This window comes from Hippoglossus stenolepis, chromosome 23, assembly GCF_022539355.2.
Source record: "Hippoglossus stenolepis isolate QCI-W04-F060 chromosome 23, HSTE1.2, whole genome shotgun sequence".
Classification (NCBI taxonomy): Eukaryota; Metazoa; Chordata; class Actinopteri; order Pleuronectiformes; family Pleuronectidae; genus Hippoglossus; species Hippoglossus stenolepis.
In genome coordinates, this window is record NC_061505.1 from 10,739,323 (window position 1) to 10,764,725 (window position 25,403).

Sequence of the window (25,403 nt, forward strand, 5' to 3'; positions counted from 1 at the left end):
TTCACACTCTCTCTCTTTTCGTCTTGGTTCCAGGAGGTGAGACCGGGTATCAGAGACCACACCCCCTGTCGTAGAGCAGCCTATCACCTCACACTAAAAGGCCCCAATGTTGAAGGAACAGTAGCCACAGCCGGTAGTCGTCACGTCCTGGCTATCTACATCCTTTTCTTCTGTGCGGGTGTAGCGTTTGGTATGTTTGTCCTGTACTTCTTGAACCGGCGACGCAACATTGGACGCCAGGGCCACCAGCTGCCAGATAATTCGCTGTCGTCGGGGAAGGGGCAGGACTTACTCGGCTCCTCTGCTACTCCGCAGTCCCCGAGCAGCGCCAGCTTGCTGTCGGAGGGATTCCGGCTAACGGAGAAACGAAACGGGACCGCGACCACAACCACGTCAACCACCCTCCTCAGCAACCAGGGGAATGGTGGTCACCATGGTAACAGCTACAGCGGGACCCTGATCCACAGCAACCCAAGCAATGGCCACGGGAATACCTTGTACACCAACTGCAACACGAGTAGCAGTGGGCTGAAGCTTGCCTCCGAAATTCTAGCTGCAGACATGTTGGACGCAAGGACGGGGGAGAGAGTGAGGCCTAAGGTGGTAGAGAGGGAGTCAGGGGAGGGGGACGAGGTGGATGAAGGGCTGGGGGACGGCTTAGGGGAAGGAATTAAAGGACTAGAGGAGGAGCTTGCCAGCTTTCCCATGTTTAAATTACCAGCACCACTAGCTCAGTGTGAGGAAAGCTCAATATGACTAAGTGATAACAAATATTAATAATTGCACCATTTTTGCTTCCTCCAAATAAACTGAGTACTTCTGGGAGGGATGCAAAATGGCTACTGCCAAATGCCTTTGAAAGGGAGCTGTGGCTCGAAGAGAGACCACAGAGACGTGAGGAAAATATGTGAGTATGAGAGACTTATAGAGAGAACTGCGAGTGTTGGGATGGACTGTCACAGCTACATAAATGTATCAGATGTAAATAAATAAAACTGTAAATATAAGCTGTGGACAGGACAGTGAGCGTGACACTGAGCATTTCAGATGTCACAATGAATCAAAGACAAAATGTCCACGTGTGTGACCAAAAGCCATATTGTCTTTGTCCTTAGCGTCTGTGTTGTCGTTCGCACTCTCGTCCTCTTCTCGTAATGGCACCGCAGACGAGTGCACGTTGCATCTTTCGGCACCTCTCTCTGTGTTTCTATTTCTCTCTCTGACACACCAAACTTTCGAGGGTCCAAAGGCACCAAAGGACTGCTGAGCCACGGACTGCCCACTCCTGGGCTTCAGACAAATAGATGTCACTGTCAGAGACTAAAAGGACCATGACGGGGCTGTTCCTGCCTAAACTGCCACAGAGGTCAAGTGGATGATAGGTTCAAGTTCACCCATCAGCAAGAAAGTCTACAGCTGCCCAGCTATGTCACTGTTCACCTACACCGTTACAAATGATTTTCAACAAGGATGTGGAATTAATCTGCAGAACGGTCACTGAGCCACAATCACCTTGTGTGTGGATTTCAACATAAAAATGTATTGGGTTTTTCTGTCCTGTTTTATAATAAAGACACAAAAGTTGCTGTTTACCTGGTATCACTGTTCCCATCTGATCTCGTCAACATTTCAAACTAACTGGCCTGTGCTTCTTTTGGACGGAGCAAAACTGAATCTGTGTGAGTATCCATTCAACAGTGTGTGATATTGTCCGCATCGATGAGTAGATGTGTTCCTGATGTGGATCTATACCCAAATTGAATGGCTTCTTCCTTTGGTCGTGTCCCACCCCTCCACAAAGTTCCATGTAAATCAGTTGCGTCTTTTTTACGCCATCCTGTTGACAAACAAAACCTGAGCGATATGACAGGTGTCACCTGAGCACTAACTTTAACCAGCACAGCTTTAAACTAAGTTAAATTCAATGACGGTGAAGTTGATCTAAGCCTGAGAGAAACGAGTTTGTGCACTCGACATTTTTGCGGAGCTTTCAGAAGGTTTTTAATCGAGCAGACTTCGTGCGCCTGATTTTCCCTGCTCGCCTTGAACTGCTCCCGCTACAGGCTAATGCTAACGCTAAACCTGCTGGTCGAATTAAAAAAACTGGACGTTAGCTTAAAAAGCCACCAGTGTAGAACAGAGACCGGAGAAATGGACCCAGCTCTCACTGCGGTCTCTTCGTGGACACGTGGAAGTGCTGCTGGCGCACGCCTTGGTGAAGTTGTCCACATGTGTCCCTGCATCCTACAACCTGTAAGTCATCGGTCTAATTCACCAAAGCTAATGCTATTGAGCTACATATGTCCATTCTGAACTGCTATGAGATGTGTCCCTTCATACAGACATGATGAGAACGGTGTTATAGGTCATGTCAACGATAGTTCCCAGCTGAGAAAGTTCCCGTGAACGCCTCCTCGAGTGAGAGGATTTACTGTGCCTGTAGTTTCAAGTATTTGAATTGAAAATGAACAGAGTCATCCATGTACTACAGACAAATACGATCAATGTTCTAAGTAAGGTTTACTTCATGCACAAACAGACACGTGGTGGATAGGTTTTGCGACATTGTTCATGAAAATGTGTGGGAGAACAGAGAAGGTAACATCACTCAGACTTTATTATATTATTTACCAGATCTGAAATGATTGCACATACAGTTCACAAGCACTGGTGCACACAGTCCTCTCTCACTCCAGTCCATCCATTTGTCACAAACACGATGCTGAACATTCTGGTGGCATCATGGAAAAATACGAGATTAAGTTTCATGCAAGTCTTATGCGCGATACATTTGTATCTGGTGACAACCGCAGACTATGTAATAATGGGAAGAGCGAGAAAATAAATAAAAGCTAAAGTTTCACACTGAAATCGAACCCTGCTCTCCTGCATAATAGCACTGTGTTGTGTTGTCAACATCAGACATCGTCTCCAGGGGCGATGGAGAAGCTTGAGGCGGTCCAGAGGAGGGGGATGGAGGAGCTAGAAGTGGCCTAGAGGAAGGGGATGGAGGAGCTAGAAGTGGCCCAGAGGAAGGGGATGGAGGAGCTAGAAGTGGTCCAGAGGAAGGGGATGGAGGAGCTAGAAGTGGCCTAGAGGAGGGGGATGGAGGAGCTAGAAGTGGCCAGAGGAAGGGGATGGAGGAGCTAGAAGTGGCCTAGAGGAAGGGGATGGAGGAGCTAGAAGTGGTCCAGAGGAAGGGGATGGAGGAGCTAGAAGTGGCCTAGAGGAAGGGGATGGAGGAGCTAGAAGTGGTCCAGAGGAGGGGATGGAGGAGCTAGAAGTGGCCCAGAGGAAGGGGATGGAGGAGCTAGAAGTGGTCCAGAGGAAGGGGATGGAGGAGCTAGAAGTGGCCTACAGGAGGGGGATGGAGGAGCTAGAAGTGGTCCAGAGGAAGGGGATGGAGGAGCTAGAAGTGGCCTACAGGAGGGGATGGAGGAGCTAGAAGTGGTCCAGAGGAAGGGGATGGAGGAGCTAGAAGTGGCCTACAGGAGGGGGATGGAGGAGCTAGAAGTGGTCAGAGGAAGGGGATGGAGGAGCTAGAAGTGGTCAGAGGAAGGGGATGGAGGAGCTAGAAGTGGTCCAGAGGAAGGGGATGGAGGAGCTAGAAGTGGCCTACAGGAAGGGGGTGGAGGAGCTAGAAGTGGTCCAGAGGAGGGGAATGGAGGAGCTAGACGTGGTCAGAGGAGGGAATGGAGGAGCTAGAAGTGGTCCAGAGGAGGGGAATGGAGGAGCTAGAAGTGGTCCAGAGGAGGGGGGTCGAGGAGCTAGACGTCGTCCAGAGGAGGGGGAAGGAGGAGCTAGACTTGGTCCTGAGAAGTGGGGATGGATTAGAAGTAGATCCAAGTCAGAAAAACTTGGAAACTTGCTGATGTCATCAATTATTTACCAATATGACTGATATAATTTTATAATCAGCTCTAACTAGTAGCTTCTACTTGTATTACTTATTACTGACATGTAAATGTTGCATTAAAACAACACTACAGAATTTTTGCTGAGCAACAGCACCCTGAAGCCAAAAGTGGTGACTCATTCTGTTGAGCTCCACGTGAGAGCGATTAACTAAACAAGTGAAGTTAGTCAATAATGACGGGTGTAAACCATAGACTGAATATGAAGATCTACTATTGCATGATCAGTGCCATGATGTAGCTGCAGTGCTTTTGATTCTTTTGAGTGACAAAGCCAGTTTGTTAAATAGTTGTCAGTCCAAGTAAAATCTATTGTTGGCTGAGCGGTGAGTGTTTAATAGAGGAGTGAAGTTCTCATGACTTCCTCTCAACCATCAAGCAATTCATCTGGCTTTCTGTAGCCAAAAAGCCTAAAGTCAGTCTCATAGAGCTTGTACAGCTTCCTCCTTTCCACTAGAGGCACTGTTCTGAACCAGCCTGACAAAGACTCAGGAGCTGTAATGTTGTCATAGGAAGCAGGGAACTTAATGCTGTTCTGCAGCTTTAAGGTGTTCAGTAGCTGTTCAGCATCCTCCTGTAGAGTCTCCTGATGGCCAATGAAATCATACCTGAGACATAAAACCAACCAGTATCAACCTTTAGGTAAATTTCCATCAACAACGCAGAGGACAGGATCTTTGTAGCATTCAAAATGTCCTTACTGTATGAGGCAGGGGTGGCAAAGACGGTGCATCTGCCTCCAGTGAGGTTCAAAGGGCAGTTCCCTCTCTGTCTGTGGGTCCAGCAGGTATTGAATAAAGTTGTAAAATGAAATGTGCACGCCTGATGCTGACGCCTCGGCCATCGTCTGTGGTGGATTAGGCTGGTTGCCGTAGAGACGCAGGATGTCTCGGGCGAAGGTGTCATAGTAGAAGTCGTTGTCTTTCTCGAATTTGTCTCGGTAGGCGGAGGTGAGACGGATGAACGGGTCCCGTACAAACAGGAACTTGGTGTAGTGCTTCAGCTTTGCCTGTCGTTAAAAATACAATACACATCAACACTGTCATACTAACTGTGTTGAAAGTGAATCAACTCATAGTGAGACAAACTTTTGGTTTGTAAGTTTAAGGACACTTCTGAGGTCACTATATGGACTCACCTTTATCTCTATTCTTGGGAGGCTTTTTAAAAGAGGTAACGTGCCAGGGACATGAACCATCGAACCAGATATGGAACTAGGGTCCTGATATGGCTCCCCCTGTTTCAGTACAAACATCACCCTCTTCCAGTTGGTACATGCAACCTGTAGATAAGAAAAAGACAGAGTATACAGAGTATTAAGCTAACAAGAAAGTATGTTCCTAAACAATCTTGTGTGCTGTGTGTTCATGTTTGTGTCACCTTGGGAATGTAACAGTAGATGATGCCGTGCTTGTCATCCACAATGAGGTGCTTCAGCTCGCTGTCACTTATGTCTTCGAAACCGTGTTTCCGCTTAGAAGTGGCCTCTTTGTCATGTTTACAGTTTTCTTTTAGCAGCTGTTTTCTCATTTCCTGTAAATTATGCATCCTCTCAGCTGTGATAAGAAGAATCAGAATATATCTGTGAAGATTCTCAGTCATCTGAAATGTTAAGTGCTAATTTAAGTCTGTTTCAGGATGGATTTTTCAGGAGATAAGAAGTGGGGCCAGAGGGCAAATATTTGTCTCGGTCAAAGCCCCAGTCAGGAAATAAAATCAACTGCTACGTTCAATGTAATACATGATAATCCAAAAGTAATCAGAGCTGAGATCACATGTCCACCATCTACCAGTCCATGTACTAATACCCATTTCATAGGCAGTGGAGCACAAAATGCAAACAACAAATGTAATCAATGCATTTTAAACCAAGAGCAGGATGCAGCAGGAACAATGAGAATCACACACACATTTTACCTCTGTTTTGCTGGTACATGTCCCATCCGTAACTAAACATGAGAAAAATCAATCCAATAAATCCAGGGTGCTGCAGGAGTTCTCTGCATAGTGCCATGGCAGCTGGATTTATAGAAGTGAGCCTATGCTAATGAACCAGAAACAATGACAATACAGCGACTGAACAAAACCTTAAAAAACACACTGGAGTGAATAAGATTCAGAGCCACTTGTGGAGGTGGCTCAGCAGAGCACATCCACCTGTGCCAGGGAGGGTAATTGGCACAGCTGAGTGTCATTGGCTAAGTACTTTCCCTGGTTTAAGAGGTGGCAGAGAGCTGTAACAAAGAGAGAACTGTCTTACATGGAGAACGTTCGGAAAGTCAAAATAATCTCCTTTCCCAACCACTGCTCCTTGACCCCGATGGGGAAACGTCACAAGGTCAAGGACAGCTGTGAGGGAGAAGCCATAAGGAGTTAGGAAAGGAGTTAGGAAAGGAGAACCACGGCTCAGAGAAAATCTGACTCCACTCACACTCAGTGTTTTCTTTCAACCAACTTTATTTATAGTAGAAGATACACAGACTGTACTATACTCTGTGCGCCTAGTTAAGATTCCTGTCTAAAACAGAATTACATGTCCTGAGAAAAGAGGTTTTCACTTCATGCAGAGCGAACATTTCACCATCAGTTACTCACAGAACTATTATACAGATGACTGTATGTTATGATGTATTCTCTTTGTATGTTTGCGGTCAGACCTCCTGATACACTCCAGGTTTGACAGCTCTGTTCTTCTCTAGCTGGGAAAGATTTTCTCTGCAACTCTCTATTTTTCTTTAATTAAATACTCTTTTGTTTTGCTTCTTTTATTAAGTTACTTTTATTGAATGGTTGTCGCTTCATGCAAAAAAACATTGTTTGCTCTTGGCTGAGCAGTGAATGCTGTGGTTTCTGTGCTTATTGGTTTCTTAGAGAGGAGTGAAGTTCTCATGACTTCCTCTCAACCATCAAGCAATTCATCTGGCTTTCTGTAGCCAAAAAGCCTAAAGTCAGTCTCATAGAGCTTGTACAGCTTCCTCCTTTCCACTAGAGGCACTGTTCTGAACCAGCCTGACAAAGACTCAGGAGCTGTAATGTTGTCATAGGAAGGAGGGAACTTAATGTCGTTCTGCAGCTTTAAGGTGTTCAGTAGCTGTTCAGCATCCTCCTGTAGAGTCTCCTGATGGCCAATGAAATCATACCTGAGACAAAAAAACAACCAGTATCAACCTTTAGGTAAATTTCCATCAACAACGCAGAGGACAGGATCTTTGTAGCATTCAAAATGTCCTTACTGTATGAGGCAGGGGTGGCAAAGACGGTGCATCTGCCTCCAGTGAGGTTCAAAGGGCAGTTCCCTCTCTGTCTGTGGGTCCAGCAGGTATTGAATGAAGTTGTAAAATGAAATGTGCACGCCTGATGCTGACGCCTCGGCCATCGTCTGTGGTGGATTAGGCTGGTTGCCGTAGAGACGCAGGATCTCTCGGGTGAAGTTGTCAAAGTAGACGTTGCTGTCTTTCTCGAATTTGTCTCGGTAGGCGGAGGTGAGACGGACGAACGGGTCCCGTACAAACAGGAACTTGGTGTAGTGCTTCAGCCTTGCCTGTCGTTAAAAATACAATACACATGAACACTGTCATACTAGCTGTGTTGAAAGTGAATCAACTCATACTGAGACAAACCTTTGGTTTGTAAGTTTAAGGACACTTCTGAGGTCACTATATGGACTCACCTTTATCTCTATTCTTGGGAAGCTGTTTAAAAGAGTGAACCCGCCAGGGACATGAGCCAGGTCTCTAGATATGGGACTAGGGTCCTGATATGGCTCCCCCTGTTTCAGTACAAACATCACCCTCTTCCAGTTGGTACATGCAACCTGTAGATAAGAAAAAGACAGAGTATACAGCCAGCGGGGCATTAAGCTATAAAGTATGTTCCTAAACAATCTTGTGAGCTGTGTGTTCACACTAGTGTCACCTTGGGAATGTAACAGTAGATGATGCCGTGCTTGTCATCCACAATGAGGTGCTTCAGCTCGCTGTCACTTATGTCTTCGAAACTTTGTTTTCCCTCAGAAGTGGCCTCTTTGTCATATTTACAGTTTTCTTTTAGCAGCTGTTTTCTCACTTCCTGTAAGTTATGCATCCTCTCTGCTGTGATAAGATGAAGCAGAAGATACATTCAGTCATCCAAAGTGTTTAATGCTAAAATAATTCAGCTTTAGCTTGGAATTCTTACTCAAAGAGAAAAGAGGTGTGGCCAAAACCAAGCCAAAGGGCAAACATCTCTCTTTGTCAAAGCCTCAGTCAGGTAAAGAAATGAACTGTGTTACATTCAATGTAATACATGATAATCCAAAAGTAATCAGAGCTGAGGTCACATGTCCACCATCTACCAGTCCATGTACTAATACCCATTTCATAGGCAGTGGAGAGCAAAATGCAAACAATGAATAGAAAGAAGCAAATGCATTTTAAACCAAGAGCAGGATGCAGCAGGAACAGTGAGAAACTAACACACACACATTTTACCTCTTTTTCGCTCGGACATGTTCCATCTGTAAAAGGACATGATGAGAAAAATCGATCCAAGAAATCCGAGGGACTGCAGGAGTCCTCTGGATAGTGCCATGGCAGCGGGTTCTGAAAGTGTTGTACATACATTTGTGTCATAAACAGAGGTTTATGGTCGTGCAGGTCGTGCAATCAATGTGTCATGTGCTGTTACCACAGAGAAACCAACCTTAATTTGCTCCTGTGTCTGACCTGCGAGATGCTGATCCATCCACAAACAGTTCAAAGTCTGGATTCTGCAATGGTGTTTCCTGTAAATCTGGTCTGGGGGAACAAACTTCAGTTATTGTTACTACACAGTTGTGTTGTTCACCATCTCCTTCTGTTGGAAGAAGAGTAGCTGGGTTAAGAACATTGCATTTTTTCACAGTGATGTTAGGCATTTCCAATAGAATAGATGATATCGAAGCCAAGTGTGTGAAAGGTCGGTCAGGGTTCGGTAGTCCTAAAGTCGGGGTCGTTTGTAGGGTCAGTTTCAAGTCAGTGAAAGCTTTATCTGTGTCATCAGTCCATATGACTATACTATATGCTTGTAAGCCTTGCCCGTGTGCGATTGCGCTGAGGGGCTCCTCGAGGACAGCATAGTTAGGAATAAATGATCTGCAATAAGAGCACATTCCCAGGAATGACATCACTTGTTTCTTTGTGACAGGTTTTGGAATATTTTGAATTGCTAATACTCTCTTAGGGGGGAGGGATTTGCCCTCTGCTGTGATCACATGCCCTAATTTGCAATTTTTTCAGGCTTGCTTTGTGGCCTTCTGCAGCTAAATGTTTTAAGAGAGCCACAGTATCATTTTCACGTTGTTCTTTAGTTGGAGCACAACTCATTAAATCGTCAACATATTGTAAAAGTGCACTTGCTGGTGTTATCTCTAATGAGCTCAAGCTTTCTTTTAGTGCCTGGTTGTAAATGGTCGGTGATTCACAATAGCCCTGACACAGGCGTGTGAATGTATAACTTTCTCTGTTGAACTCAAATGCAAACCAGTATTGGCTGTCTTTATCAATTCGAACGCTGAAGAATGCATTTGCCAGATCAACGACAGAGAACCATTTACTATCCGGCGGAACTTGGGAAAGGATTGTATAAGGATTTGGAACCGACGGAGCGCGCTGTTGTACTGCGGCATTGACAGCTTTCAAATCTTGAACAAATTGCCACTCATCAGGTTGTGATTCATCACAAACTTTCTTTACCGGAAAAATCGGAGTGCGCACCGGTGAATCCTTGCAAGGAACAATTACACCTGCCTTCAATAGAGAGTTGAAAACTGGCGTAATACCATCGATGGCTTCCTGTCTTAGTGGATATTGTGATTGATGTGGTCTGTAGTCAGATTTTGGTTTGATGACTACAGGTTTCATGTTTCGAATTAAACCCACATCATGATTGCCTTGAGCCCAAAGTGTCTTAGGGACATCTTTTAGAGCTGGGTGTGTTTCTGAAATGTTGTTTGTATCATGTAAATATGCATGTGCATATTGGGTGTCTGTGTGTCTGTCTGGGTCCAGTTGAACAGTTCTGAATGTGTGAACAACAGATGTAAATCGTTTTCTATACACTTTCAAAAATGGATTATACTGAACCACAGGATCTGATGTTTTTTCCCAAACGTCAGCATTGACACATTTTTTTATCCACGGTCCCAAGTCTTGCCATTCATCATTTTTGTGTTTTGACAGTGAGACATGTGGGTGTGAATCAGGAACATAAAAAAGGAAAGCATCCTCTGAACATCTGCGAAGGAACTGAGAGGGTGACTTATTTTCTGGTTGGAGTAAAATTACAGAAACAGCACATCTATGTTCATTCCAGAACATGCAACTTAGTGTTAACTTCTCTTTCACACAACTTTCTTCACAACTTTCTCTAAACCATTTTTTTTTCAAAATCTGCATCTCTCCCTTTGTGTTTGTGTGCAGTGCAGTGTAAATCTTCTGGATGCATAAATGTGGTGTCTGTTCTTAGTGTGACTGAATGGGCCTTATCCACTAGATCTGTGTTGATTGATGTGACAACAGATGAACAGAGCTTCCATTCATACGCATATAACAGTGAAGTAGCATTACACTTAATGCACGTGTAAATCTGTGGTGGATCCAGATCAGCCGTTCGGACCACTACGACTCCTGATGGGGTGGAAACGAGAGAAATGCCCAAAAGACAAATTACATCACTTCCCATCATATTAATTGGACAACATGAGGATAGCAAAAATGAACACTTGAATTTTTCAGTGATGCCTCATATTATATTATATTATAATATCACCTCATATTAAGGGAGTCGTGAATTTTTCAACCACGGTGCTTCCTGAATCTAACACAGATCTAACAAATCATCCGCTCATCTTAGGATGTGTGTCAAACATATCATTCTTGATGACTGAATGTGTTGCTCCTAAAACTACAAGGAATATAATCTCTTTCCCTAGCACTGTGAGTGAGTGCGTTGGCATATGAACATAAGCATCTGATTGATACTTAACATATGTTCCCATCAGTAGTTTGTCTTTCTTTTCTAAAAATCTTTTACTTCTATGATAAGTGTTTGTGTTCGTGTGGTGCATTCACCCTCTTGATGTGTGAAGTGTTCCTCACGGTCTCGTTCTCTGTTCAAAGTTGCTGGTTCCTCCCTCTCCTCCATCCCCGCCTCGGTTCCATCAGCCTTGTAATGTTGCTGTTTCTTCGGACAATTTTTTGCCCAATGTCCCTTCTCTCCACAGTGAAAACAAATGTCCCGATCATCATTCCACATGCCGTCTCCCCTTCTTCTGTGAAATCCTCTTCTTTTGCGTCCGCGATGTTAACCTCTGAACATTGTCAGTGAGGCTTTATGCAGATCAGTCTCTCTTTTCTTCTTCTTCTTCTTTTCTATGTTTAATTATCTTCTTCGCATCAACTGCATGTGTTTTTATTAAGCTCTTCCCGAGTCCCACTTGATGCCTTTAACAGGCTGGCAACATCAGGTCACTTCAACCATCGCTATTTGGGCTGGATCTTGTCCCAGTCCATATTGCCCGCTTGTCTGGTGCGAGGGAAGAGAGGAGTTGCGGATCTGGAATGTTATTAGGTGAAGGGGGTTGTTGTGGAGCCTGGGCTCCTGCCTGTGGAACATCCGCTTCTGGTGGAGCTTGGTGTTGTTCTGGTTGTCGTCTTCTCGGCGGGGAAGAGTCGAGGTCGGAAACCTGCATTTTGAGACACTGAGACACTTGTGAGGAGTTATCTGTCCCTGTCAGTGTTTGTTTTCTGTCCCTTTGATGCAATTCTTCTAACCACATTCCACATACCTTCCTATCTGCCTGAAATGTAAGATTTACTTTTCTGGCCTGACTTACTTTTTCTTTCTCCTCTAGCTTCAGTCTCAGCTGTTTTAGCTGTCTTATACTAAAACACCCCCCAGCTGGAAACCCACATTCTTTCATTCACACTTGTATCAGACTTAGTGCTGTGTCACCATAGTTCCTCCACATGAAGTTCATATTAGGACTACTCAGATCAGTTCCATTATTTTTATCTTCACGTTTTTCATTTACCTATGTAAATAATTTTTTTATTTTAAGTATTAGTTACCTTAAGTCTTCAATCAATCTCCAAAACGCTATCGTAAGGAGCAATAGGAAACTTAGTAATATAAACATCCTCAAAATAATGTTATACCCCTATATAATATAATCAATAGTAATTTCCTCTTGTAATTACTTGGTTACTGGTAATTTCAAAATTCATCTTCTTTTTTATTTTTTTTAATACACTTTCAAATATCCTGCCTGACCAACATGAATCATAGTGCCTTAAAGAAGTTCTCTACATAGCGCGCTTTTGGAGTCTTGTTTCAACAATGCAAATACAACTCAGTATTATGTCCTTTCTGTGGTTGTGTTCTTAACAAACTCTTTAAGGTACCTCGTCAGTCTACCTTCCAGGTTTCTTCTAAACCTTGGTTAAAAATCTACAGGGCTTTCACCCGTCGGAGGATCCAATCCCCTTAGACCAACTTCTCTGTAACAAAAATACACTTGAAATCTCAGATTCTAACCAGATAGATCGCAGCGCTTAGACCAGGGGTGTCAAACTCATTTTAGTTAAGGGGCCACATACAGACCAGTAAAATCATAGCATAATAACGCATACATAACAACAATATTTCTCTATGTTTAAATCATTGGTGAAGGTTTTTGGATGATAAACCCTATTTTAAGGTCTTTCTACAATAAACTAGAAACATAAAGAACAAAAACTCAGACATCAGCCCACTGTTTATCTGCCTGGGCTCTCCTCTGCAGATTCCCTCGCTTCGTGACGCGGTCAAACGCGTCACAAAGCGAGCAGCGAGCGCTGCTGCCTCCGGAGCAGACATCGCATTTACGCTGTTTTTGAAGCAATTACTGGATCGATTAAAAAAATTACAAAACGTTTGTACTCATAAACCTCCATATTCTTAAGAGACATTCTGATTCACTGCTGTTTAGTTCTGGTTCTCAGTGTAAATCGCTACTCTTACTCTTTACTTGTTTTACAGTCTATGGCATGCTCTTACTGATACAGTGCGACCCCCAGTGGACTGATTAGGAATAGCAGCTACTTTTATAGAAATGCAATTTATGTCTTTCTGTAATTTTCACACTTAGCAAAGTCATCCGGCGGGCCGAGCTGGACCCCCTGGCTTACACCATCCGGGCTCGGGTCTCGGTCCCTGCATCTCACCCGTCCTAATGGGGAGGTTAAGCTTGGAAACTATTTTCCCAAGAAGGCCACTCAACCGTAGACACCGAGTCCAGATGCGTCCAGACGTGCGATCCCGCTTCTGACACCAAATTGTGATGGAAATTTGGAAATACAAGAGGCTGGAAACACCAAATTTGTCTTTGTGTATTTAATAGGGGCTTGTGAAAGGTCGGTCAGGGTTTTGAAAGTCAAAATAATCTCCTTTCCCAACCACTGCTCCTTGACCCCGATGGGGAAACGTCACAAGGTCAAGGACAGCTGTGAGGGAGAAGCCATAAGGAGTTAGGAAAGGAGTTAGGAAAGGAGAACCACGGTTCAGAGAAAATCTGACTCCACTCACACTCAGTGTTTTCTTTCAACCAACTTTATTTATAGTAGAAGATACACAGACTGTACTATACTCTGTGCGCCTAGTTAAGATTCCTGTCTAAAACAGAATTACATGTCCTGAGAAAAGAGGTTTTCACTTCATGCAGAGCGAACATTTCACCATCAGTTACTCACAGAACTATTATACAGATGACTGTATGTTATGATGTATTCTCTTTGTATGTTTGCGGTCAGACCTCCTGATACACTCCAGGTTTGACAGCTCTGTTCTTCTCTAGCTGGGAAAGATTTTCTCTGCAACTCTCTATTTTTCTTTAATTAAATACTCTTTTGTTTTGCTTCTTTTATTAAGTTACTTTTATTGAATGGTTGTCGCTTCATGCAAAAAAACATTGTTTGCTCTTGGCTGAGCAGTGAATGCTGTGGTTTCTGTGCTTATTGGTTTCTTAGAGAGGAGTGAAGTTCTCATGACTTCCTCTCAACCATCAAGCAATTCATCTGGCTTTCTGTAGCCAAAAAGCCTAAAGTCAGTCTCATAGAGCTTGTACAGCTTCCTCCTTTCCACTAGAGGCACTGTTCTGAACCAGCCTGACAAAGACTCAGGAGCTGTAATGTTGTCATAGGAAGGAGGGAACTTAATGTCGTTCTGCAGCTTTAAGGTGTTCAGTAGCTGTTCAGCATCCTCCTGTAGAGTCTCCTGATGGCCAATGAAATCATACCTGAGACAAAAAAACAACCAGTATCAACCTTTAGGTAAATTTCCATCAACAACGCAGAGGACAGGATCTTTGTAGCATTCAAAATGTCCTTACTGTATGAGGCAGGGGTGGCAAAGACGGTGCATCTGCCTCCAGTGAGGTTCAAAGGGCAGTTCCCTCTCTGTCTGTGGGTCCAGCAGGTATTGAATGAAGTTGTAAAATGAAATGTGCACGCCTGATGCTGACGCCTCGGCCATCGTCTGTGGTGGATTAGGCTGGTTGCCGTAGAGACGCAGGATCTCTCGGGTGAAGTTGTCAAAGTAGATGTTGCTGCCTTTCTCGAATTTGTCTCGGTAGGCGGAGGTGAGACGGACGAACGGGTGCCGTACAAACAGGAACTTGGTGTAGTGCTTCAGCCTTGCCTGTCGTTAAAAATACAATACACATGAACACTGTCATACTAACTGTGTTGAAAGTGAATCAACTCATACTGAGACAAACCTTTGGTTTGTAAGTTTAAGGACACTTCTGAGGTCACTATATGGACTCACCTTTATCTCTATTCTTGGGAAGCTGTTTAAAAGAGTGAACCCGCCAGGGACATGAGCCAGGTCTCTAGATATGGGACTAGGGTCCTGATATGGCTCCCCCTGTTTCAGTACAAACATCACCCTCTTCCAGTTGGTACATGCAACCTGTAGATAAGAAAAAGACAGAGTATACAGCCAGCGGGGCATTAAGCTATAAAGTATGTTCCTAAACAATCTTGTGAGCTGTGTGTTCACACTAGTGTCACCTTGGGAATGTAACAGTAGATGATGCCGTGCTTGTCATCCACAATGAGGTGCTTCATCTCGCTGTCACTTATGTCTTCGAAACTTTGTTTCCCCTCAGAAGTGGCCTCTTTGTCATATTTACAGTTTTCTTTTAGCAGCTGTTTTCTCACTTCCTGTAAGTTATGCATCCTCTCTGCTGTGATAAGATGAAGCAGAAGATACATTCAGTCATCCAAAGTGTTTAGTGCTAAAATAATTCAGCTTTTCTCTTCTTACTCAAAGAGAAAAGAGGTGCGGCCAAAACCAAGCCAAAGGGCAAACATCTCTCTTTGTCAAAGCCTCAGTCAGGTAAAGAAATGAACTGTGTTACATTCAATGTAATACATGATAATCCAAAAGTAATCAGAGCTGAGGTCACATGTCCACCATCTACCAGTCCATGTACTAATACCCATTTCATAGGCAGTGGAGAGCAAAATGCAAACAATGAATAGAAAGAAGCAAATGCATTTTAAACCAAGAGCAGGATGCAGCAGGAACAGTGAGAAACTAACACACACACATTTTACCTCTTTTTCGCTCGAACATGTTCCATCTGTAAAAGGACATGATGAGAAAAATCGATCCAAGAAATCCGAGGGACTGCAGGAGTCCTCTGGATAGTGCCATGGCAGCGGGTTCTGAAAGTGTTGTAAATACATTTGTGTCATAAACAGATAAACATTGTGGTTCACAGCAGAATAAACAGAGAAAAGGATCTTACCTGAGTGTTAATGTTTTTCTGATGAATTTATGTCACAAACAAATGGTTGCAACACTTTCTGTATGCCTTTTCAAAATAAAAGCACTCCAGCGTTTCTGTACATGGAATTCATTCCCTTGTTTAAAAAGGGTTTTTTATTATGAAATATTTGCAAGAGCGGAAGATGCACGGCTTCATACTATGTAGTACTGGTATTTATTTGAGTACAAGGGACTTCTTTCATACAAGGCAATAATCATATTTGTGGCCATATTCAAATAAAAGCCTATATGTAAAAACATTGTGCTGCAGTAGCAGCTCCTCTGCAGAACATGATGTGGAACTGAGAAGCTACATATTGTGCATTATAAATATGAATAGATATTAATTTGAATATTGTGCATTGAAAAGAAAAAGTTGCACAACTGCCTCTCTTTGTGTATATTTATTTCTTGTACATTCAGCCTTTAACACAAATTGCAAAAAATAATAAATATGACCCTCCTAAGTGGGTTTTTTGGAAGATGTCAGGGTGGTAGATCTCGGCTTACGTTTGGAATTAAAAAGTGATCTTGGGCTCGAAAAGGTTGGTGACCACTGGCCTACGCTAATGAACCAGAAAAAATGAAAATACAGCAATTGATCAAAACCTTAAAAAAATACACTTGAGTGAATAAGAACCTTATCTTCTATTTATTTAGCTAATTGAATGCTATAAACATTTTTTTAAATAATTCAAAAATACACATATATATAAGCCAAATTCTTATGATTTTGTCTCAGTGCTCTTCAACTTAAATAACCAACATTACATTTTGTAATACCAAGCAAATCAAAAAGCAGTATTTAGTTGTCCTTGTACTGTAGTTTTGCTGTAACCTAAATATAACCCCACATATTCAATCATCCCATCACTCACCTTGGTCCAAAGTTCTCAGATATATGATCTGATTCTTTAAAATAAATAACAGGCCTACAGAGACATCCCTCAGTGCTGTTTTCGTCCTACTGAGATCATTCATCGTGCAACATTATTTTTACAGAAGTAAAGGACGAAACAAATGTGAGTGAATATTTAGAGAGGTGTAACAGCCAATATTGACTCTACAGTATGACATCCTCCTCCAGGATGTACTATTCAGCTGTGCATTCTTACACTTTATTGGAAAGAAGTAGATCATAGGACAAACACCACTCTCATATCTGTATGTAAGTAACTATGAATCTGCAGTCAGCAAGTTATCAGTGGTTGTATATATATATATATATATATATGTATAGGACAATTCTGAGGTGAGTGTAAGTTTTTGCAGACCTGTCTAAAGACTTTTATGACCTGAGCTGTTTTATGGTCTGAACTGTTTATGACCTGAAAACTGCCAGATCTTTTTTTTTTCTGGTGCAACTGACTCCGACATGCACCGACATGCACTCATATATTGTTGTTTTGTCCGATTGTGTGCGCTCCAGCTTTTCTCTCTGTGCTCACTCTGCTTCTGTGTACATATGAAACGTCTGCTCTCAGATTTGCCCATTGCCCTTGGTTTTGTTTTTCTTCTGCACAGTCTGTGAAAATCCCCCAGCCAATAGAATGTCAGGTGTGCTGTAAACAATTGAAATGGTCCTGCCCTTGTGGTTGCGTTTCAAAACATCTGAACGTAAGTCCTGCTCTCAAACTGAAAGAGCACACTGATATGCATTCATTTGATATACATTTCCAGCGCTATAGCTAAAGTGAAAAGTATCTTCTCAGAAATGGGTCATGAAATACTGTGAGAGAAAAAAAATGCACAAAATAAATTAATCAATCCAACTTTATTTGTGTGGAAGCGTTCATACAGGCTAGTGCAGTTCAAATAGGTTCACAATTGACTGATGTCACAAATGAATACAAATACTGACAATGAAATCACAAAAAAAGTTAATCTTAATATAGTAGTCTAAACAAAATGTGTGATAAGTATAACCTCAAATTCCAAACAGACATAGTAATGGCTATGAAAGTTGACTGTGTCAAAGTTAACAGTGTAGACAAAATTAAAAGAAGATCACTAGAAGAAAAGTCCACCACAACACACACACACACACACAGTGGTATAAGATAATCAAAGCAATGCTGTGCTATTTCTACTAGGGTTTTGTTACGGAGGAGAAATCAACAGAGCACAGGTAAGTGAGGATGTAGCACAATAACCTGACGTCAGGAAGTGCAGGTTTTACATGCAGGTTACGTGTAGGCCACTCAATAGTCAGGCTGCAGTTGAGTCATCAACTCTGTATATTGTATCATCTCTCTCATTTCCTCTGACTTTGATTCAAGGTTTTCCACCAACGCAGCCATATCTCTGAACCTGTTTCTCACGTAAGCGTCGGTGTTGAGAGTGAGGATCTCTATATCTTTCAACTCAGACGCAGACAAATTCGGAAGCTTTCTCAAAATGTTCAATTTGGCCATGTTGCTGTCCGCCATCTCCAAGATACCTTTACGCTCTGACTCAAATTTAGCCTGTAGGGTAGAGAATTAAAAAGGGTGATCAAGTTATGTAGTGGCTAAACACTTCAATAAAAGGGATTCAACGACTCACCTTTTCAGATTTTAGGAATTTCTCATTGTTCCTGAACTGCTTCTTCATTATCTCCTGTAATTCAGGGGTCACAATAGATACACTGTTATACTCTGTAGCATGCTGGGCATAAGGCCGATTGTTTCACATCCTCATGCACATACAATTAACTAAAATCGGCTTCTGTCCATTCTGTTTGTGCTGCGATCTTACACTACATTTCAAAACGGCCTATATTCAGTGGAATTATGACCTGGCGAGACTTCTGAAACAAAGAGATCTGAGAATAATTGTCTTTTCTGCGCATGTTTATTCTTTGTCAAAGAAGACACATCTTACAGCATGCGGACATGTGAAGATGTGAAAAGCAAGGGAGCATTCGCAGGATTGCTCTATTATCTACAACTGCATCTTTGATTTTCTTGAACTTTATCATATGCTGTCTGGTTTCATTTCCTGTTTCCATTTAAGAAAGCAGTTATTGCTAAGATCAAAGAGTGGAACCGGCGCTTTAGAGGAAAAGGTACCCTGAGGGACACAAACTGCTGCATCTTGGTAAAAATGTATGTGGCATCTTGTGATGCTATATGTCAGATCTCCTGAATATACCCATGTGTATGAGCACTGTCCTTCAGCTGAATTACGATTTTCTCTGCAATTTAGAAACGTAATTTTCCAGACATTTTCCTTCTGTATTCTCACGAGCTCACTTGGACATTTTCCGGACACTCACACATTTAGACTCATAAAAGGTAACCAATAATATATTTACCAGTTTCTCCTCCACTACCAGTAAGTTTGCAAAGCAAACTAAACACATCGTGGCGAACATTAAGCCCACGACTCTGGTGCTTCTGGTTAAGGTTGCTGCTGCCATCACTGTTTTGTTTGGAGGTTTAAATTCAACTGTAGGGACACAGAAAAGTCACAGTGAGTGAATAAGTCTAATAATGATTTTTCCATCTATTTCTCTCATTTACCCAGGTTTGATTATAATGGACGATGAAGCAGCAACAGCAGTGTACTGGAAATGGATCTGAACCTCTTGATAAATGTAGACACAAATGGGCACAAATCCCGGAGGGGTTAAAGTAGAATATATTGTATATAATATATGGAGACAAGCTTTACCACAGTTAAGTCAGTCAAGAGTCTCATAGAACAAAGGTTACATATTTCTTACACAGCGTTTCTGGAAGCCAACAACTTCAAACCGATCGGTCTAAGTCCAGTGGCGGCTTGTTAATACGGGGCGCAGGGGCACCGCCTGTTGGATGATAAAAGTCCAGCACAGGGCCAGATTCTAAGTCCAGACTTCTGACACGTAAACTTCACAATTACTGGAGTCCCAATAGTGTTCAAAGTAATTCAGTGGAGACGATCAGAGTTCATCGCAATAGAGTTTATTCTTTCACAAGAGATAAACCTGAGCTGGCTCCAGAACCAAACGAAGACTAAACCTCGGTACTCCTTCTTATATAGCCCAAACTCACCTCCTATTTGTATATAACAATCAGGTGGGTTTCTCCACCTCCTTTTTAGTTTAAACTTAATAGATAAGATAATAGATAAATAATGTCTCCCCCTATCGGTCCTTATGAGCCAATTTTATTGGTATCAGAAGTAGACATGTCCAGGCTTGCCTTAGACACCAATAGGGATTATATACGTTACCACACTAGATACGTTTGTGGTACAGGGTATATTGTATGAACTGAAAGGCCACACTTTGATTTGCATTCATTTGATATACATTTCCAGTGCTAGCTAAAGTGTAAAGTATTTTCTCAGAAATGCCTGAACAGGTCACGAAATACTGTTAGAGAAAAAAATCAACTTGTAGGTAAAATAAATGGATCAATCCAATTTTATATGTGTGGAAGCGTTCATACAGGCTAGTGCAGTTCAAATAGCTACACAACTGACTGATGAGCCAAGAAATACAAAAAGAAAAACAAATGCTGACAATGAAATCACATAGAAAAGTTTAATATAGTAGTCTAACTAAACCTAACTTTTGTCTGCGTCTTCTACATGTAAACAGCTGCCGTTGCTGCTACAGAAAGAGGAATCCACCCCAGCACCCAGTTGCACAGATCAGGGTCAACAGGAGGAATTTTCCATTACAAGGATTATCCACAACAATTCTCTTATCTATTTTCTACAGTTTCTCAGCCCAGCTAAAGCAAGTGTGCAGCAAAACTCTTGCAGTGAGTAAATCAAGTGGGTAAATGTAGTAATGAGCAATAAGGCAATGATAAATATCTGTCATATCAATAACCTCATTGTTGGAAGTAACTTTACTTAAGGAACTTTAAGGAACTTTAAGGAACTTTACTTCCGTAAAGTTATAAGTCACTGTATTTACAGTTCAACGACATCACGTTACAACTAGAGCTTTTGTAGTTAATTCAAGATCACAAATAGATGCACGTTTTAAGTAACAAAGACGAGGAGCAGCAGTGAAGTAGAAGCAGTTTGTGTCTGATGCTGAAGTTTAGTCTCCAGCTCAAACAGGAAGGAAACATTTGCACAGCACAAACACAGGAGATACAGAAAGTCAAGTGTGTTTGCACATGAAATCTGACATTGTTTCTGCAGCGTGGCCTCACCTGAGTCGCTGCGATGGAGGAATCAGTCTTCAGCCTGTTTATGCGGTGGATGCTTTCACAAGTGAACTTCTGACAGCACAGAGACGTGAGATAAACTTTCCTCCTGTTGCTGAGCATTAGAAATATCATCGGCGTGACCAGGCACAGCACAGTTAACTGGGATTGGTCCAATGGATGTTCCAAGCTCTCTGATTGGTTCGACTATCCGAGCTCGTGGTACATCCCTCCCCCTATAGGCTCCCGACTGCCTGACCGTTACAGAGCAACTCCAGCAGTTTATTATAAGTGTGACATCATACAGATGGGTTTCGTTGAGACAGCGTGAACAGTAAAATCCCAGGAGACACATGCTGAAGGCCAGTTCTAGAAATTTGACCTGGTGAGACTTCTGAAATAAAGAGATTTGAGAATAACAGTCTTTGAAGAGTATTTTATTCCTTGCAAGGAAGGTTTCATGCGTGTGCTTTTTATGCAGATGCAATGAAGAAATGTGCGTGCTATGAGTTTGTGTGAGTAGGTGTGAGTAGGTGTGAACAGCGTGAAAATCCCAGGAGACACATGCTGAAGGCCTGTTCGAGGTCTTGGTGGGGGGAGACCAGCACAGTCTCAGATTTGTGTCTCTGATGTCATCTTGGCAGTTACACAAGCAGAAATAGTATGTGTAAGTAGAGATAATATATAGTGTGGTATAATGGTAAAATGTTCCATTACAGTTTCTTAACCACAATACCAACAACTGGATTTTATATTCTCAATGAAGCTGGTGGTCTGAGGCTCACACATCTGAAACACTGAGCCTCAGCTCTATATGCCTCTCAGTGTTTTACACAAACTTCAGTGTTTCATGCTCACAAATGCATCCAAACAGATCGGAGGAGTGAACACATTTCCAACGTAGTGTGGTGGACTTGTGGCAGAGTCCACAGGGTGGAAGCAATAGTTTATCGTTTGTCAGCTGAGAACACACCAATAGCATCCAGCTGGCCCATTCCCCAGTGGCAGTTGCCATAGTGTGGTGTATTTAGCTAACATGGATCATTTTGACATGTGTGTAAAACATAATGACAGGTTTAAAGCTAGCGGCGCCTGATTTCTGGACTCTCAGACTTCCTAAGTATTATTCCATATGTTACTTGTTAAGTTCTCTCCTTCTGAGAGTGCTCTTTGACCTGTAGATAGAGGGATTTCCATCGTCAAGTAGGAAGCATGTTTTGAATTAGATGCCCCTATGTGTGACGTCATTTTATCTCAAGTCTTGAGCGTAAACAAGTTCCCTATATGAATGCTTGTCCGACACCGGCGACTCAGGCTTCTGATTTGGCTGAGAACATCTCCGGGTATCTAGATACCCGTCCTGACCTGTAACTTCTGTGTAATAAACCTTATTATACAAGCAAGAACGGTGTCCGCGGAGGTTCCTTCATCATCATCTTCAACATCACTGCTGCTTAAATATACGACAATAGCAACCAAGGCCATCAAGATATCATGGACCAAGACTCCAGTCTAGGGAGGTTGTGTCTTAAAACAGGGGCCTTCAGCTCAGGAACAGACTTTATCTTCCCTTGAGACACTTTGTGAATATAATTCATTGTTTAGAATTGATGTTAATTTATATGACAGGGTTTGCAGGGTTTCCAAAATTCAATAATCTGAATTTTAGACCATATAAAGGCTAAAATATGTTAAAATATTATATACAAGGTCTTAATTGTGTTTCAGTAGTTCTTAATTATGTTAACGTTCATTTAATGTTACTTCTGTCATGCTTTAAAATTATTTTTTAGAAATGTTTTGGTGGCCTTGATGGTTTGTAATGTCTCTGTGTGTTGTAGTTTTATGTCAACAATACAGATATTAGGTCAAGGTAATAAAACTTTTTTTCTGGGACTCTGATATTTCTTCATTTCTTTCAAACTTGATATAAGACTTAACATTCTTAAAAATATGAGATGCAAACTGTACAACTATGTAAAATACAACGTTACAAATATGAAGCTGAAATAGATTATGTTTTATAGTGGAAAATGTACACAATTTGGCTTTTCCACTGTGGTGGCTGACAGTTAGGGGCTGAGCCAAGGTCATTGCAAATGTAACCATTACATTTTTATGTTTGCAAAAATCTCGCAACCATGATTGAACAACTCATATTTAGGCATAATTTAGATTATTAAAAGTAAGTCCTGCTCTCAAACTGAAAGACCACACTTTGATATGCATTCATTTGATATACATTTCCATCGCTAGCTAAAGTGAAAAGTATCTTCTCAGAAATGGGTCATGAAATACTGTGAGAGAAAAAAAATGCACAAAATAAATGATTCAATCCAACTTTATTTGTGTGGAAGCGTTCATACAGGCTAGTGCAGTTCACATAGGTTCACAATTGACTGATGTCACAAATGAATACAAATACTGACAATGAAATCACATAGAAAAGTGTAATATAGTAGTCTAACTAAACCTAACTTTTGTCTGCATCTTCTACATGTATGATGCCGTGACAAATTTGATCTACAATTGTATCTTTGATTTTCTTGATCTTTATCATACGCTTACTTTCTGTGTGAGACATTTGTTTACCCCCTCTCTGGTTTCATTTCCCCCGTTCCATTTAAGAAAGTAAGTGTTGCTAAAGTCGGAGAGTTAACTGAGGGAACCGGCCCTTTTATGCTCAGAGTGAAACCTCGAATCGTTAAAGAAGAAGGTTTTTATACATCTGTGGTAAACAGGAAACAAATATCAGAAAACATGACAGGAAACAGCTGCTGTTGCTGCTACAGAAAGAGGAATCCCCCCCAGCACCCAGTTGCACAGATCAGGGTCAACAGGAGGAATATTATCAAGTTTGGGCATGAACTCTGACATTGCATCAGCCAAGTGCACAGCTACAGTCATAACAGTAAGACATTGATCAGTGGAATTTTCCATTATAAGGATTATCCACAACAATTCTCTTATCTATTTTCGACAGTTTCTCAGCCCAGCTAAAGCAAGTGTGCAGCAAAACTCTTGCAGTGAGTAAATCAAGTGGGTAAATGTAGTAATGAGCAATAAGGCAATTAATAATAAGGCAATGATAAAAATCTGTCATATCCATAACCTCATTGTTGGAAGTAAGATGAAAAGAGCACTTTCGTAAAGTTATAAGTCACTGTATTTACAGTTCAACAACATCACGTTACAACTAGAGCTTTTGTAGTTAATTCAAGATCACAAATAGATGCACGTTTTAAGTAACAAAGACGAGGAGCAGCAGTGAAGCAGAAGCAGTTTGTGTCTGATGCTGAAGTTTAGTCTCCAGCTCAAACAGGAAGGAAACATTTGAACATCACAAACACAGGAGATACAGAAAGTCAAGTGTGTTTGCACATGAAATCTGACATTGTTTCTGCAGCGTGGCCTCACCTGAGTCGCTGCGATGGAGGAATCAGCTGTTTATGCGGTGGATGCTTTCACAAGTGAACTTCTGACAGCACAGAGACGTGAGATAAACTTTCTTCCTGTTGCTGAGCATTATAAATATCATCGCCGCAACCAGGCACAGCACAGTTAACTGGGATTGTTCCAATGGATGTTCCAAGCTCTCTGATTGGTTTGACTATCCAAGCGTGTGGTACATCCCTCCCCCTATAGGCTCCCGACCGTTACAGAGCAACTCCAGCAGTTTATTATAAGTGCGACATCATACAGATGGGTTTCGTTGAGACAGACCCTTGATCAGTGTCTTAATTATATATATATACATCCAACAGAGGCAACACGCTAGCCACATTGATGATTGTCTCTTGTTTCCAAGTTATCAAAATGTACCATAGAGGACAAATAGAGATTTGATCATTGTGAGAACAAAAGTAAATTTCTGTATTCAAGTATGCGTTGCTGAGTTTGATGGAAATTTTAACCTTGTACTTAATGTCCTTCTACGCCATGAACTTTCCTTCAGCTTGTGCACGAAACATTCTAGTGTGGGAGCATTCTATTGTGATGAACAGATGCGACCATCAGACCTGGTTTTGAACCTGTACTGATGGCGCTAATGGAAAACCACAGTTCAGGGTGTTTCCTCTATCCGACGACAGCTGTATGACTAGAATACACTGAGTTTTTTGTATTTTTCCACTGCTGTATGTGTAGATCATGACCCATGTACATAGGTAACAAGAGCCTTGTATCTCAGGAGGGGCAGTCTGTTGTGCATACAAACAACAGGTGGACAACATCCTCCATCTGAGACCATATAAAAGCTGACTTTTACAATGCATTGGGTCTCTTCTCTTCAGACTGCTGTAGTAATCTATTTGCTATCTATTTGCTTTACTCATAGTGTTGATGATGCATGACTCAGCATTGAATTAAATGTGATCCAGCTAACGGGTATAAATCATCTGATGTTCCTTCTTCACTTTGCTCATTGTTGCATCTCATGTGATGTGTTGTGAGTCCGGCAACTCCTAACACATAAAACCTAATAAGCTCGAGGGCCCTGAGGCCTCAGGTCGACCATTATTATTATTGAGAG

General features: G+C 41.9%; 4 protein-coding genes across 7 annotated transcripts in view; 1 reads left to right on the top strand and 3 right to left on the bottom strand.

Annotated features, from left to right (window-relative positions):
- sema4f (sema domain, immunoglobulin domain (Ig), transmembrane domain (TM) and short cytoplasmic domain, (semaphorin) 4F) overlaps window positions 1-1,592 on the top strand; it is a 45,474-nt gene extending 43,882 nt beyond the window's left edge. For both annotated transcript variants that reach the window (XM_035148911.2, XM_035148912.2), the window contains one exon: window positions 34-1,592. In XM_035148911.2, coding sequence (XP_035004802.2) covers window positions 34-756 — 723 coding nt within the window. In that variant the 3' untranslated portion in view covers window positions 757-1,592. The remainder of the gene's footprint in view (window positions 1-33) is intronic.
- A 1,007-nt stretch (window positions 1,593-2,599) lies between these two features.
- On the bottom strand, window positions 2,600-6,105 carry LOC118102610 (carbohydrate sulfotransferase 12). 3 transcript variants are annotated; one of them, XM_035148918.2, is made up of 5 exons: window positions 5,832-6,101; window positions 5,295-5,470; window positions 5,053-5,196; window positions 4,616-4,923; window positions 2,600-3,812 (listed from the first exon to the last, which is right to left on the bottom strand). In XM_035148918.2, exons 1-5 carry the CDS (start codon window positions 5,926-5,928, stop codon window positions 3,671-3,673), a joined length of 867 nt encoding a protein of 288 aa, XP_035004809.2. In that variant the 5' UTR covers window positions 5,929-6,101; the 3' UTR covers window positions 2,600-3,670. The 3 variants fall into 3 exon arrangements, with proteins under 3 accessions (XP_035004809.2, XP_035004810.1, XP_035004808.1); XM_035148919.2 differs by having other exon boundaries at window positions 3,726-4,522; window positions 5,295-5,447; window positions 5,832-6,105; XM_035148917.2 differs by having other exon boundaries at window positions 3,726-4,522; window positions 5,832-6,104.
- Window positions 6,106-6,353: 248 nt separating this feature from the next.
- On the bottom strand, window positions 6,354-8,500 carry LOC118102609 (carbohydrate sulfotransferase 12-like). The gene is made up of 5 exons (XM_035148916.1): window positions 8,384-8,500; window positions 7,830-8,005; window positions 7,585-7,728; window positions 7,148-7,455; window positions 6,354-7,054 (listed from the first exon to the last, which is right to left on the bottom strand). The coding sequence occupies exons 1-5, from the start codon at window positions 8,481-8,483 to the stop codon at window positions 6,814-6,816; spliced, it is 969 nt and encodes a 322-aa protein (XP_035004807.1). The 5' UTR covers window positions 8,484-8,500; the 3' UTR covers window positions 6,354-6,813.
- Window positions 8,501-13,504: 5,004 nt separating this feature from the next.
- On the bottom strand, window positions 13,505-16,752 carry LOC118102608 (carbohydrate sulfotransferase 12-like). The gene is made up of 6 exons (XM_035148914.1): window positions 16,622-16,752; window positions 15,530-15,640; window positions 14,981-15,156; window positions 14,736-14,879; window positions 14,299-14,606; window positions 13,505-14,205 (listed from the first exon to the last, which is right to left on the bottom strand). The coding sequence occupies exons 1-6, from the start codon at window positions 16,722-16,724 to the stop codon at window positions 13,965-13,967; spliced, it is 1,083 nt and encodes a 360-aa protein (XP_035004805.1). The 5' UTR covers window positions 16,725-16,752; the 3' UTR covers window positions 13,505-13,964.
- Window positions 16,753-25,403: the final 8,651 nt, after the last annotated feature.